At 35.5% G+C, this 17,051-nt stretch overlaps 1 protein-coding gene across 4 annotated transcripts in view; it reads left to right on the top strand.

The window, feature by feature from the left end:
• Positions 1-17,051, top strand: part of EXOC6 (exocyst complex component 6) — a 229,178-nt gene that overhangs the window by 123,621 nt on the left and 88,506 nt on the right. For all 4 annotated transcript variants that reach the window (XM_043596991.1, XM_043596992.1, XM_043596993.1 and 1 more), the window contains exons 16-17: positions 4,549-4,660; positions 5,226-5,360. In XM_043596991.1, the coding sequence (XP_043452926.1) occupies positions 4,549-4,660; positions 5,226-5,360 (247 nt within the window). The remainder of the gene's footprint in view (positions 1-4,548; positions 4,661-5,225; positions 5,361-17,051) is intronic.

A 17,051-nucleotide genomic window follows, 5' to 3' on the forward strand; every position in this document is an offset into this window, starting at 1 on the left:
AGGGAATTGTTGAAGAATTCTTAAGTAAGGAATGGCGTTACTAGAGTTATATTCTAGAAAGTTTACTCTGACCTTAATGTGGATAATACGTTAGAGGGGGATAAAAAAAAATAGTCATGTTGAACTGGTGAAGGCAGTGGTTCAAGAAGAGAGATGAAGAAAGACTGAAATAGGATCAGTGGCAATGAAGAGGGAGGAACATAAGGAGCCTGATATTACCTGTGCTTGTGAATTATTAGATGAAGAAGTTAAGGGAAGTTAACAATTTGATTACCTGTAGGTGAAGCTCTCAAACAGTTTCTGGTTATAGTTAGTCATCTTTGGAAACAATGATGCATGTATTCTTCTGTTCTTTCGAGGTAAACATATGCAAGTGAAAGGGAGAAACAAGAAGTATGTCTTTAAAACTCATCCTACAGGAGCGCCTGGGTGGCGCAGTCGGTTAAGTAGCTGACTTCGGCTCAGGTCATGATCTCACAGTTCGTGGGTTCAAGCCCTGCATCAGGCTCTGTGCTGACAGCTCGGGGCCTGGAGCCTGCTTCGGTTTCTGTGTCTCCCTCTCTCTCTGCCCCTTCCCTGCTCGCACTCTGTCTCTCTCTCAGAAATAAACATTAAAAAATGTGTATATATATATATATATATTATATACGTATATATTATATATAATATATTATAAATATTACATATATATATAATATTATAAGTATTATATACGTATACATAATATATATTAGATATACATATATATTTATATCTAATATATTATATATATGAATATTATATATGTATATCTAATATATATTACATATATAAATATATATGTATATCTAATATATATTACATATATATGTATAATATATATTACGTATATAAATATATATGTACATCTAATATATATTATGTATATAAATATTATATATATATAAGGAAAAAAAAGTCATCCTACAACTTGGCTCAAATGTTCTATTTGAGACTTATTCTTTTAAAAAAAATTTTAATGTTTATTCATTTTTGAGAGAAAGACAGAGTGCGAGCAGGGGAGGGGCAGAGAGAGAGGGAGACAGAATCTGAAATAGGCTTCAGGCTCTGAGCTGTCGGCACAGAGCCCCACGTGGGGCTCAAACTCGTGAACCGTGAGATCATGACCTGAGCCAAAGTTAGACGCCCAACTGACTGAGCCACCCAGGCGCCCCTATTTGAGAATTATTCTTGAAGTTGCAGTCTTGAATCTATAATACTGGTTCCCCTCATCTTTTACTTTAAATGTAGAGTACTTTAACATTTTTTTAAATTGGTAGTGTATACAATTTGCATGGTCCTAACACATACTTTTTATTATCTAATCTAAATGCTGGTTATTAACTGTAGAAAGTAGAGAAATTTAGAATTAACTTTTGTTTTATTTATAGAGGAGAGACATTGGCTATCTAATTGTTATTTGATTCTTTATTGCATTTAGAACACCAAAGATAAAAGTCGTTAGTTGTAATATATTATGTATAATTTTCCCTAAAGCCTCCCTCATGACTGACTAGAACTAGAATTGCCACCTCAGTTCTGACTTTTTCAGTATGTGAATGTCTAGCCTTCTAGAAAGTCAATGTTGTGGACTAATGCTACAGCAGAAAAGAACGTCAATTTTTCCCTCATCTTTTTAATTTTTTTTTTTTTACATTTATTTAGTTTTGCGAGAGAGAGAGAGAGAGAGAGAGAGAGAGGCAGGGAGGGGCAGAGAGAGAAGGAGACACAGAATTCAAAACAGGCTCCAGGCTCTGAGCCAGCTGTCAGTATAGAGCCCGATGTGGGGCTCGAACCCATGAACCAGGAGTGCATGACCCTAGCCGAAGTCAGACGCTTAAACAACTGAGCCACCCAGGCACCCCAGCCAGACTCTATCTTTGATAAAATATTTGTTACTTTTGTTAGTTCAATATCTAGTCATTCTAATGAACTATGATCATAAGTTATTTATTCAACAAGACTTATCTTTGAACTTTTAAAAATTATGCTTTATTAAATACATTAGCTATTTTCATTTTGCTCATGAGAGAATCAACAGTTCAGAGACAGATGCAGCATAGTTACTTTAAAAATATGTAAATCTGGATTTAGATTATCAGCTTTCTGACATATTTTTATTTTAAAAATTTGTATCTGTGACCTGAAATTGAGCTATTAGAGTTCCTTTGTTTTTTTATTTATCATTAAAAAGTTATGGGAAAAAATCACTTTCTGGATTTAAAGCTCTTTTATTATGTTTAAATAGATTTTGGAGTTAGATTTTTAGAACCAGAAGATGCTTTAGAGCTTTGTAGTACAAATGTTTGGCTTTCTTTTTATATCTGAATAAAAGTAGGACTGGAGAAAGAAATGACTTCATGAAGAGACTTCAAAGTCTCAGCTATTTAGTTGCAGAGGAAACATCTGGACCTAATATGATCTTTAAGAAATTTCAGTTTGCAGAAGAGGTTAAGCTATAAAAAATTTTAGGAGATTTATTATCATTAAGATTTAATTACCATGAATTTTTTTTTAAAGGTAGTACAAAAGAGTACAGCTTATAGGCTCAAAGGACAAGGAGTTACGAAAAAAAAATGCTCAATTGGGATAAAAATGTAGTGGAGGCAGTACTGGTCATTGTCAGGTAAATCTTGTTGGTACAAATAGGACATAGGTGCTGATAGGTTTTCTTTCTCTACTTTTATGCAAGAAAAAAGTATGCATTGACTCAGCGTTCAAGGAAGTTCAGGGAATTGAAACAAAGGGCATTATCTATCCTAAGTATTGCAGGATATTTCATCTGGGAAGTATGCTTTTCAGGGTGTCTTTAAGCATAATTTGAGAGTGTTAGAAAAGAAACCAGAGGAGTGGGCAACCACCTCTTTTTATCAGGGTGAGTACATTGATTGATCTAGGACACTGTTGGTAGAGTAGCAAGTGTTTTCTGTTTGAGAGTTTTGATGCCAAGAAACCCTGAAGCCCCACTGGGAGTATGTCTGGGAAGTCTTGATTTTAGTTGTAAAGAATCAGAGAAATATTCTTTTTAGGTCTCCCAGAATTAGGGTTAGCAGGTATTGAAAAGAGTGCCTGCATTAAAAACATTGGAGTAGTAGTGAGAAGCACGTATATTTTGTCAAATCTTGCTCTATTTGCAGTTAAAAAATAAACTAGTAAATGTTTGTGCTTCAGGAGTAATGTTTTAATAAAATAAAAAGGATGCTAAAATTTTAGTCTGTGTTTAATGCAGTGGTTATCAGCTGGGGTAATTTTGCCCTCCAGGGTACATTTGGCACTGTCTAGAGACATTTGGGGCTGTCACAACTAGGGAAAATGGTGGTACTTGCATCTAGTGGGTAGAGGCCAGGGATGCTGCTTCAAAGCCCAGGACAGCCAAAGAATTATCTTGCCTAAAATGTTAATAGTGCTAAGACTGAGAAAACTTGGTGTAAAGACAGTTTAACTGTTTTGATAACAAAGCTATATATATCCATATATATGTGAAGAAGTCATTATTTACTTAAATTGAAGGCCTAGAAAATAAAAAGCTTGTTAGTGCTAGCCTAGGAGTTTTTAAGATGTTAAGGAATATTGTAGAGGTTTTTTTTCTTTATACCAAATTAAACTTAGTGTATGTAATTATGTTTATTTCTTTGTCGTAAAAAAAAAATCTCAATGGAAATGGATAGCTTAATTATATTAAAGTTAAATCTAGCAATTACTTATATCTAGAAAGAGCTCACGTCAATTTGCATTTTAAACATAATTTTACCGGTAGGGGCTCCTGGGTAGCTCAGTCAGTTGAGCGTCCAACTTCAGCTCAGGTTATGATCTCACAATTTGTGAGTTCAAGCCTTGCATTGGGCTCATTGCTGTCAACGCAGAGCCTGCTTCACTTTGGATCCTCTATTCTCCTTCCTTTCTGCCCTTCCCCACTCGTGCTCTTTTTCTCAAAAATAAATAAAACATTAAAAAAATAATAATTTTAGCTGTATTGTATTTGAAGTGCTTTTGAAAGTGTCCCATAGTGGAGTCATGATTTAAGAATAATTTTATTTCCTTAGACTAAGTACCCCATGGTTTTACTGTAGTGGTTACTGAATACATTTAAATTATGCCATAAATGGGGCACCTGGATCGCTCAGTTGGCTGAGCATCCGACTTCAGCTCAGGTATGATCTCATGGTTCATGAGTTGAAGCCCCGCGTTGGGCTCTGTGCTGACAGTTCAGAGCCTGGAGCCTCCTTCAGATTCTTCGTCTCCCTCTCTCTCTGACCCTCCCCCGCTTGTACACTGTGTGTGTATGTGTCTCTCTCTCTCAAAAATAAATAAAACATTTTTTAAAAAAATTATGCCATAAATGAACATTCTATTTTATTGAAAATGTCCCTTTTGTGACAGAATTTAATTTTGGGATTTAATACATATGAGTAACTTATTTAAAGATATGAAAGAATGAGGTGGGGGAAATTATTTTAGTAAACTGTGTTAAATTATTTAGGAAGCTAACCATACCTTTGTGAAAAGCTAAATAATAATCTTTATTTTTAGCTCAACAGAAATAGATGATATGCTTAGAAAATCTACAAATCTGCTGCTGACCAGAACTTTGAGTAGCTGTTTACTGAACCTTATTAGAAAACCTCATATAGGTTTGACAGAGGTAAGTTAAAAAAAAATACTAATAGCTAAATGTTTCGTTATATGCAAAAAGTTTTATGAACTATTGCTAAACATCATCCTGTAAAACTGGCTTTCTATTTTAAATTTATTAGTAGAAGTAGATTTGTTTTGTCAGTGTAAACTCAAACCATGTGAGGGGAAAAGGTATACATGGAGAATATGGTAGATGGTTGATGATGCTAGAACATACATGTAGATTTATGATTGCCAGACTTTACATGAAAAGTGAAAATACTCATTTTTTACTTGGTAAATGTATAAAATTTGGAAAAGTACTTTTAAGAGTTATTTTAAATCAGTTGGCAGACTCTTGGTTATTTTTTTTTTTAAGTGATAGCATTCATAGTATTTGCAGCAGGCTTTTGAAATCAGATAATCCCTTGTATCCTATAAAGCTGTAATTGTACAAAAATGGCACAATTGCTGGAGTAAGAATCCATTTTAAAAAACCAAATAAAAAAAAAAAGTAAAAATAAAAATAAAAAACCAAATGATTTTGTGTACATGTAACCTGCATCTCACCAGACATACTTTGTATTTTCCAGCTGGTGCAGATCATCATCAACACAACACACCTGGAACAAGCTTGCAGGTACCTGGAGGACTTTATAACTAACATCACAAACATTTCTCAAGAGACTGTTCATACCACAAGACTTTATGGACTTTCTACTTTTAAGGTAAGTAAAACCCCGACCAAAAAGTTTTTATTTCCATCACTCTAAGCAAACTTTTAAAAATCAAAGACAATTTTTATTATGTACTTGATTCCATTATATTCCAAACAATTGAAAATTAGAGATATTCACTGTCAACAAAAAGTACATAAATGTCAGTTCCCTTTTGGCATTTTAAACATCTTCACTAAAATGGAGAAAAATATATTGATTTCCTAAAGCTGTATTACATTTTGTTCATGTTTTGAAGACTTTTACAGTATTGCTGAATCAGCCTAACTGGATTTCCATTAATATCTCACAGTTCCATAATTAATTTTGTGTGTAATATATATACATATGTGTTTGGAAATTAAAAATGTGGGATGAATTAGGTAAGTGTTAAATTGGCTTTACACTCTTTGTTGTCTCTGATATGAAGAAAAATAAATATTTTTTTATTTACAAACCTTGTTACATGTTACTGAATTCCTACATTTTTCTGAATGGAAAGATTTCTGTTTGTATAATACTGTAGGATGTCCCAAAAGATTAATTAATGGTTTTTTTTTTAATTTTTTTATGTTTATTTATTTTTGATAGAGGGAGATGGAGCAATAGCGGGGGAGGGACAGAGAGAGAGAGAGAGACACAGAATCTGAAACAGGCTCCAGGCTCTGAGCTGTCAGCACAGAGCCTGATGTGGGGCTCGAACTCACAAACCGTGAGATCATGACCTGAGCCGAAGCCGGACGCTCAACTGACTGAGCCACCCAGATGCCCCTAATTAATGGTTTTTTTTAAGCAGAATGGAAGATTAAATAATTTCATTAATTTGTTTTATAAACTATTTTATAATTTTATTGATTTGGGGTCATATACATGAGATACTGGCATAGTCTAGTAATAAAAACTTTTTCATTGAATAGTTTATTAAACTAATACAAACTATTTCCTGGTCTCTTATCTTTGTTTATTTATTGTTTTAATTTTTCCATGTTTATTTCTTAGAGAGAGAGACAGCATGTGAGTGGGGGAAGGGCAGAGAGACAGAGAGAGAGACACACACACAGAATCTGAAGCAGGCTCCAGGCTCTGGACTGTCAGCACAGGCACCCTGACAGATGAACTGTGAGATTGTGACCTGAGCAGAAGTCGGACACTTAACTGACTGAGGCATCCAGGCGACCCTGATCTCTTTATTTATTTATTATTATTTTTAAAAATATTTATTTATTTTTGAAAGAGTGCTAGCAGGAGAGGGGGGTGGGGGAAACACAGAATCCAAGCAGGCTTCAGGCTCTGAGCTGTCAGCACAGAGCCCCATGTGGGACTCAAACTCACGAACTGTGAGATCATGACATGAGCTAAAGTCAGACACTTAACCAACTGAGCCACCCAGGCACCCCTCTTCTCTTTAAAATAGGCTGGCTGGGGCACCTGGGTGGCTCAGTCTGTTGAGCGGCCGACTTCGGCTCAGGTCATGATCTCACAGCTCATGAGTTCCAGCACCATGTCAGGCTCTGGAGCCTGCTTCGAATTCTGTGCCTCCCTCTCTCTCTGCCTCACCCACTCGCATTCTATCTGTCTCTCTCAAAAATAAATAAACATTAAAAAAATTTAAGAAAAAATAGGCTGGCTAGTTTAACCTCATAGCCCTTTCTAAGTTTCTTATTAAAGAGTTCTTATGTTTCGACTCTTGCTGTATTATAAATTACCCATATATGCTAACTAACTTGGATGTAAATTTAAAAAAATTAAATTAAAAAAATAAATTACCCAGCTTGTCTCCTAAAATTATAGTACAGTCATTTACATTAAAAAAATTCAGTATTCTTGTATTTAGAAATAACTAATGTTAACTGTAACCACACTTTGAAAATGTGAAGTCTAGAAATGACTCGTCACTCCTAAAATTATCTGGCTGGTCCCCAAATCTTATGTTTTTCTGGTGATTTTGAGCTCATATAGTCATCCTGATACATAAGGCACAAATGCAGATGATGTCTGAGTGAGTAGATAAAATTAGTTACTAAAACTGAACAGAAACTGGACAAAACAGGCATTCATTTATGCAGATAGTATAGTACAGTAATTAAGGGCATATACTCTGGAGTTAGACAGTTGTGTGACTTTGGGCATATTCTTTAATTATAATGTTTCCTGGGGTTTTTTTTCTGTAAAATTTGAGTAGTAAGGTGTTACCTACCTCATACAATTATTATGAAGTTTAAAGGGTATATTTAGCACAGTGCCATTTGTTGTACATCATCTGTGCTCTGAGTACTCTATTAGGTGCTGAGAATATAAAAATGTATCCCTGCCCTCGATAAGCTCATAAGAGAAAAAACTATAAAAAGACACTTGACAATATGGTGTGATAAGTACCATAGTATGGGAAGAAAGTCCACAAGTTTTTGTGCATTTTTCTAATCCAAAGACAAATTCTTTTCTTTTATATTAGATTTTACACAATCTTTCTTCTTTTTCATTTTTGCTCTCTGTCCTTATGTCCATGTGTTACTCATACACTGTCAAGAAGAGATTTACTAAGGACTGAAATTGTAAGCATCTTAACTGTTAACATTAAATTTAACAGGCTGACTCTGTACTTTCATTAAAACATGAACTGCCTTGACATCTGGTATAACTAGGGATCTTCAAGCAAATTTTCTTGTCAGTTATAAGTCAAATAACTAAAGATACTGGAACACGATGCTTTTGGATTAAGGGATCTTGGAACTGTACTTTCAAAATCTGCCTGTTGGGAGGAAGTGTTTAGAAATGTTAGTTCTGGTTCATCATTTCAGTGGTCCCTTATGTTACAGGTATTTAGTTGAAATTACAACTCCTATAGAATACTCCTTGGATTTTCTTGGAAATCAGGAAATCAATTGCAGCTCCACAAATGTAGAGCATCCTTGGTTTTTTTGTTGTTTGTTTTTTATTTTCACACGGAACTCAGGAAACCTTTTCTGTTTTATGATATGAGAATAAGAGCTGTTGTCATTTCTACCTTTTGCCTGTTTCAAGAGGACTCTGACTTAAACTCTGATATGAGGAAGCAATTCAATAGTGAGAATTATTAAATCAATAATCAAGTGAATTATTGGATGAGATAGGGGGAATTTCCATTCCTAGGGAATAGTCTGTTGCCTCTTTCACAGAGCTGATTAAAGTGTACAGTCTTGATTACAGACATTAGCATGAATTGCTTAGTTAACCTCTTAGCCGAATTCTTTTCAGTCCAGTGACCCTAGCAAATATATTCCTATTTAGTTGCCTAATGATTATGGAAATAAGCACCTAACAACTCTTTTACCCACATCCCCATGTTTCCCCTCCAAAAAGCACAGATGCACACACAAAGTGTTTGATTTTTACCATATTTGCTTACTTTATGAAATATTACATAAACTCTCTTGTTAGCATGCCTTTCATTTTGCTAAATCTGTGAGTGATACAAAAGAGGTTAAGTAAGTAGTTCCTGCCCTCAAGCAGTACCTCAGCTGTTTGAAATTAACCTGGACCCACACTGAGAGCTACTTTAAGACTTCTGCCTGAAAAGATTTGCATCAGAATGGAGGGGAAAAATGGGAATACCATTACCTTTTTAATCTGTATAGTAGAGAAATGGCCTTGTTCTTTTTCTCTGGCATCAGAGCTCTTTAACTTTTGCTCTAGGGAGTTTTTCCATCCTGCCACTCTAAAGAGGCCTGGCGGTGATGTCAACTGTAAATGCCTGGAAGGAGTATGCTTCTGATTCTTTTTCTAATTTGCCTTTTTAAAATCTGTGGTTGACTGTAGCAGAGTATTTTTAGAATTATGGTTAAAGTGACAGTGGTAAATTGTTTTTGATTAAAAAAACAACAATTTTTCTCCCAACAATTTGATTGGAGAAAGACAGATAGGAAAATACAGAGAACCACAGTTTAACGGAGCAGAAACTTCCCTAGGAACCAGTATTGGGTTAGGAAACCTGAACTGTAATTGACAAATTGCTGGAGGTTCAATGTGGACAAGTCACGGAGTTAAAACTCCAGGGGGACCCAATCATAGTGGGGCTCACACTTTTGTGAGTTGTACCTCCTGGAGCTCTACCAAGTTCTCCCACTGAGGACCGAAGAATAATCTTCTTGTGCTTTCAGCAGGGGGAGGAAAAAGGATCCATTTTGAAATAGACCAGACCATTCTGTTCCTTAAGTATTCTATTCTTCTTCAGACCTAACCTCAAAAGAAACTATGTACCAGTGCCTGAACTATTGGGGTTTAATCAGAGCCTAACCAAATTGGGGGAAGGGAAATACACAACTCCAGCCTGCTCTAGCCATCCTGTCCCACCTAAGGGGTAGAAATGAGAAGCACTTGCAAAGTTTACAGCTAAGGGGCAAAGCTTACTTAAAGACTGCGACCCAGTCAACTACACTTAAAAATTTTTTTAAAGCAAACCTGTTACCTTTATCATAACTATAGAACACTTCCTCTCCCCTCACACCTTACAACCATATTACTTAAGTCCTATTTATTGCAGTTCCTTTCACCCAGTACATCATGTCCAGCTATCAAGAAAAAGTGCGCATGGAAGACTAAAAGGCAAAAAGCACAGTTTGAAGAGCTAGAGTAAGTATTGGAACCAGTTTCAGATATGTCAGGGATATTGGAATTATCAGATGAATAATCTATTTAAAAACTATGATTAATATGCTAAGGGCTTTAATGGATAACGTAGACAATATAAAAGAACAGATGGATAATGTAAGCAGAGAGCTGGAAAATCTAAGAAACAAAAAGAAATATTAGAGATCAAAAGCAACATAACAGAAATGAAAAATGCCTTTGATGCACTCATTAGTAAACACAGCTGAGGAAAGAATCTCTGAGCTTGGGAATATGTCACTAGAAACTTGTAAAACAGAAAGTCAAAGAGAAAGAAATACTGAAAAAAATTAAACAGAATATTCAAGAATTGTGGGATGACTACAGAAGCTCTAACATAAACACAATGGGAATATTAGAAGAAGAAAAAGAGAGAAAGGGATAGAAGCAATACTTGATGCAGTATTGCCTGAGAATTTCCCCAAACTGTCAGACACTAAACCATGGATCCAGAAAGCTAGAGAACATCAAGCAGGATAAATACCAATATTACACTTAGGCATATCATATTCAAACTGCACAAAATTAAACATAAAGAATCTTGAAAGAAGCCAGAGGGAAAAACACCTTACCTAGAGTTAACAAAAATAAGAATTACTTCTGACTTCTCATTGTAAATCATGCAAGAGAGAAGAGAATGGAATGAAATATTTATAAAGTATTGAAAAACACCCACCAGCCTAAAATTTTATATCCTGTGAAATTATCCTTCCAAAGTGAAGGAGAAAGTCGTTTTCAAACAAACAAAAATTAAGGACATTTGTTGCCAGTAAACTTGCCTTGCAAGAAATGTTAAAATGACTTCTTCAGAGATAAAGAAAATGATCTAGGCCAGAGACTCAGACCTACATAAAGAAAGGAAAAGCATCAGAGAAAGTGTAAATGAAGGTAAAATAAAAACTTTTGTTTTTCTTATTCTTAATTGCATAGATAAGAGTTTGTTCAGAATGATAACAACAGTGTATTCAATTATGTATGCTTATATGTTTATATATAAGAGAAATGAATGCCGGTAATGGTACAAGAGGAAGAATAGTGTTATTTGAAAGTGGACTTGGAATAATTATAAATGTATATTGGAAACTCTAGGGCAACTACTAAAAAGTTTAAAAAAAACATAACTGATAAGAAAGGAAAGAAAATGGAATCATGCAAATACTCACTATCACAAAAGGCAGAAAAAGAGTGGAACACAAAAGTAGGAACAAAGAAAAAGTACAACAAATATGCAAATACTAATCCAACTATATCAATAATCACTTTAAACATCAATAGACTAAAAATACTAATTGAAAGAGATCATCAGAATAGATCAATAAAACAAGACCTAACTATATGTTATTTACAAAACCCACTTTAAATATAAAGATACATATAGATTAAATGGATGGAGAAAGACCATGTTAACACTAATCAAAAAAGTGGGTGGTTATATTAATACAGAGCAGACTTCAGAACAAAGAAAGTTATCAGGAATAAAGAGAGGCATTACATCACAATAAAAGGTGTCAATTCTCCATAAGACATAAGAATCAATAGTATACATATGCCTGGGAACAGAGGGTCAAAATATGTCAAGCAAAAACTGATAGAACATCAAGGAGAAATGAATGAGTATGCGGCCACTGTTATAGTTGGAGACTTCAACATCCCTCCATCAGAAATGGACAGATCCAGCAAACAAAATCAGTAAGGACATAGTTGAACTCCATAACACCATCAATCACATGGATATAATCGACATCTATAGACTACTTCATTGAACAACAGCAGAATATACATTCTTCTCAAGCTCACATGAGACATTCACAAGACAACCATATTCTAGGCCATAAAACACACCTTAACAAATTTGAAAGAATAGAAATCATACAGTGTCTGCTCTCAGACCACAATGGAATTAAATAAGAAACAATAACAGAAAGCTAAGCTGGAAAATCCCCAAATATTTGGAGATTAAACAACACACTTCTAAATAACATGTGAGTCAAGGAAGAAAGGGACAATCAAGGATTATTAACAACTCTGTGTCCACAGCTTTCATAACCTAGATGAAATGAACCAATTTCTTGAAAGACACAATCTGCTAAAACTCACACAAGAAGAAATAGAGAATCTGAATAGGTCTGTATTTATGAAAGAAATTGAATCAATGATTAATAACCTTCCAAAACAGGAAGAGTGCCAGGCCCAGATGGGTTTACTGATGAATTCTACCAAACATTTAAGGAAAAAATTATACCAGTTCTCTATAATCTCTTTCACATAGGAGCAGAGGGAATACTTCAAATTCGTTCTGTGAGGCCAGCATTACCCTAATACCAAAACCAGACAAAGACATTACAAGAAAAAGAAACTGCAGACTACTATCTCTTGTGAGCATAGGTGCAAAAGTCCTCAACACAATATCATCACATTGAATCCAACAATTTATAAAAGGAATTCTATATCATGACCAAGTGGGATTTATCCCATACATGCAAAGCTACCTCAGCATTTAAAAACCAGTTAATACATGAATAAATCACAGGGATAAAAATACAGCATAGGGAATATAGGCAGTGGTATTGTAGTAGCATTGTATGGTGACAGATGGTAGCCATACTCTGGTGAACATAGCATAATATATAAGCTTGTCAAATCACTGTTATACCCCTGAAATTAATGTAACATTGTTTGTCAACTACAATAAAAAGTTGTTTAAAACCATCTGATATAATCCATCACATCAGCAAGCTAAAGAAAACAAATTATCATATCAATAGATGCAGAAAAAGTATTTGACAAAATTCAACACCCATTCATGAGAAAAACTCTCAGTAAACTAGGAATAGAGAAGAACTTCTCTTAACTTGATAAAGAATACAAAATCCTACAGCTAACATTATACTTAATGGTGAGAAATTTGAAGCTTTCCCACTAAGGAACAAGGCAAGGATGTTCCCTCTCACCATTCCTTTTCAACATCATATGGGAGTCCTACTTAATTCAGTAGGACAAGAAAAGGAACAGCATGTTTTTTTGGAGCACCTGGGAGGCTCAGTCAGTTAGGCATCCGACTGGCTCAGGTCATGATCTCATGGTTGACCGCTCATGCTGTCAGCACAGAGCCCACTTTGGATCTTCTGTCCTCCTCCCTCCTGCCCCTTCCCTACTAGCGTGTGCTCTCCCTCTCAAAAAAAAAAAAAGATTCCTGACCTATATGCAGGCCATTTTTGGTGCCCAGAACACTTACAATAGTAACATCAAAGATCACATAACAAATAGAATAGTAATGAGAAAGTTTTAAATATTGGGAGAATTATCATCATGTGACAGAATGAGCAAATGCTGTTGGAAAAATGGTGTGGTTAGACTTAGCTTGATGCAGGGTTGTCACAAACCTTCAATTTGTAAAAATTGCAGTATTTGCGAAGTGCAAAAAATGAAGTATGTATATATCACCCTTTTCTGCATATCGCTGGAAGCGAAATGGCCGAATAAGGAATTCGGTTTTTCTAGGACAGACTACTTTGATGAGGAATAAGAAATGAAAGATTTTGTCCTGTCTAAGCTAAGAGTTTAGATAATAAGGCTTTTATTGTATCCCCAAACACGTTCTTATGAACAAAGTGATAATTGCTTGGAAGTTTTTTCTAAACTTATACGTAGTTTTGGCCTGGCAGGCTATATTAAATGATGTTTACTGAGCAAAAATATATTTCTGTTGTACTGTGCTAGCTGCTGAATTGGGATGGTTCTTAACCACTAGAATTTGTTAATTTAAAAGGGCAAATAACTACAAAAAATAATTACAGTGTATATATAATAAGTAGATAAATTTGGTCCTGTAGACATATTTGATTTGGTTTTGTAGAGTTGTGAATTTGAATACCTTTAGATGAGATTCCTGCTTTATAATCATCCTGCCTGCCACAGTCACCTTGCCTAACATTTTCATTCATGTTACCTGCCTGGATCTTGAAGACATTTGCAATCAGAAGAGATGAGGGAAGGCAGGAACTGGTATAAACCCATTCACAGAGGGGCCCCTGGGTGGCTCAGTTGGTTAAGTGTCCGACTTCGACTCAGGTCACCATCTCGCGGTTTGTGGGATCAAGCCTCACATCAGGCTTTGCACTGGCTCCCTGGAGCCTGCTCAGGATTCTGTCTCCTCTCTCTCTCTGCCCCTCCCCTGCACCTGCTTTCTGTCTCTCTCTCTCTCTCTCTCTCTCTCTCTCTCTAAGTAAATAAACTTAAAAAGGAAAACCATTCACAGAAACTAGAAAGCTCAAGATCAGAAAGTTCAAAGATACTGAACTTAAAATACAGTGACTCAGAAGAATGAATGTAAAATTATATTTATTCGTTTTATGTTAATAAGCATGCATAGTTTATTTAAAACTTGGCTTTGGTTTCATTGTGTTTTGAATGTTTATTCTGGGGGAAAATATAATTTATTCTAGAAGCAGTCAGGATCAGTTTCCTTAAATTTCTGTTTTCAGCTTCTTTATCCCTCATCTGGGCCATAGCTTTCTGTGCAAAGGCTAATGTAAGCTTCAGCTTACATATCTAACTCTGGTTACTCTAAGAAATTCTTTGGATTTGCTCCATGGAAATTGTTTTGGCATAATTAACTATAACTCCTATAGTAACCTGTACTTCTAAGGGAATATATAGTATACTGTTTGTGACTTGCTGACTTTAGAACTATGAGATTATGAATCCCTGGTTTATTCTTTATGTTGACTGTGTTCTTTTATGAAGACAAATTTTTAAAGATTTCCAGAACTTTATGAAAACTTGAGGTCTTCTAATTAATGTAAGTTTTCCTTGGCTTTTTATATTTGACTTCTTAGTCAGTTATGGAGCAGATCTTAAGCTTTTTTTAACCCAGGGTGTTATTTATCAAGTGGAGGTGTATGATTTGCATGAGTATAAGGTACAATATATATCCTAAAATCAACAACTTTTGTTTTTTAATCATAGTAATATAGTATAATGAAAAAAATCTGGTGAAAAGTAGCCATTTCACTAAATTAATTTGAAGTATATAAGCAAGCAATCATTTTTTGTTTTTCAATTGATTTTAGGTGCCAAATATGAAAATAAAAAAATTTTCCCTGATTATCACACTGACATCCAAAATATCTAAATAGGGGCGCCTGGGTGGCTCAGTTGGTTAAGCAGGCGACTTTAGTTCAGGTCATGATCTCACGGTTTGTGGGTTTGAGCCCTGCATGGGGTTCTGTGCTGACAGCTCAGAGCCTGGAGCTTGCTTCAGATTCTGTGTCTCCTGCTCTCTGTGCCCCTCCCCTGCTCATGCTCTGTCTTACCTCTCTCTCTTAAAAATAAACAATGAACATTAAAAATTTTTTTAAAAATAAAATAAAATACCCAAATAAAAAAATCATAATTTCTTAAATTGGCTTTTCTTTCTGCCTATCTAATTTTTTACAGTGGTAGTACCATTTGCTTCCTTTCCTGGAAAACCTGTAGTTATCTTAGATTTATTTCTTTTTTTACTATCCCAATCACAGCCCTTCCCTGTCATAACTAATTAGTAGGGTTCCATGTTTAGTTGTATCTGTTTTTCCCCTCTGCAGTGGCAGTAGTGAAAGTGGCTAATGAATTGGATGGTATATGCTACTAATATTTCTAGATCAAGATCATAGATTATTGGAGCATCATCATCTTGAACTAGAGCAGGAAGAAATTAGCCAGTGAGCATAGCGCTTTCATTTTGACAGTTCCAACTATATCTCTGGCTTAAATTTTTTTAAGGCTCAGAAAAATGCCAAGAAAGGTTTCCCTTGTTCCGAATGAGTAATATTAAATGTAACCTTTTTTTTTTTAGAATGTTGAATAAAATGTTTTAAATAAGATACTTGTATTAGTCAGGCTGTTAACAGAAAATTGACAAGAACTGACTCAACCAACTCAAGCTGCCTTAAATGATGAAGAGAAATTATTAGCTAAATGTGACTGGAAATCCCAGAATAGGGAAGATTTCGTGTGAAGCTGAAGCCTGCTGCTCAGCACATGTCACCAGGAACCCAGTTGGTGTGTCCTTCTTTCAGCTCCGCTTTATGCAGTTTTGGCCTCATTGTCCGACTGCATGTGGTGCCTCAGCAGCTGTAGGCTCTCTCCTTCTAGTAACAAAATGGCTGCTCAGTCACAGTTCCAGTCCTTAGATCCTCATGCTCTATCATCTAAAGGAAGAGTGAGTGGTTCCCTCTATGAGGTGCTATGTAACACCTTTTGGGTAAGAGGGTGATAATTGCTAATTCATCTAAATTCATCAGGATTCATACTTGAAGCTAGATATAGGTTCAGTCCGATCTAGACCAGATAGAGCTGTGAAAGGGGGCAGAGTGATTTTCCAAAATATGTTTGGAGATTGTTCCAAAGAAGGGGGAGTGGATGATAGTAAATCACAGATGTTTCCTAAAATGTTTAGCTATTACTACTTAATTTTTATGTAAAACACACATGCTCATGTTCCAAGAGGACTTGGCTGGAGTTTGTGCATGTGTAGATTTTAAAAAGTTCCTTAGGTAGTTCTGTTGCACACCTGTGGTTGAGAACCACTGATCATATGATATCATTTAATTCTTATATATTGAAATGAAAAATAGTTCTCAAATTGTGTGGGACTTTTGCCTCCAGAGGGCACTGTTTCTTTAACAAGCAGAAGAATTAATTGTTTTGTTTATAAGCTAAGTCTTTTTGTTAGTGTTTATTTATTTATTTTTGACAGAGAAAGAGTGTGCATGCGTGCGGGGGAGGGACAGAGAGCAAGGGAGAGAGAATCCCAAGCAGTCCTGCCGCTGTCAGTGCAGAGCCCCACATGGGGCTGGAACTCACCAACAGTGAAATCATGACCTGAGCTAAAACCAACAAGAGTCAGATGCTTAACAGACTGAGCCACCCAGGGGCCCCTAAATCTTTTTTTTTTTAAGTTTATTTATTTTTGAGAGAGAGAGAGAGAGTGTGTGTGAGCAGGGGAGAGGCTGAGACAGAGAAAATCCCCAACAGTCTTTGTGCTGTGAGTGCAGAGCCTGACACCGGGCTTAACCT

Source organism: Prionailurus bengalensis, chromosome D2 (assembly GCF_016509475.1).
Source record: "Prionailurus bengalensis isolate Pbe53 chromosome D2, Fcat_Pben_1.1_paternal_pri, whole genome shotgun sequence".
NCBI lineage: Eukaryota > Metazoa > Chordata > Mammalia > Carnivora > Felidae > Prionailurus > Prionailurus bengalensis.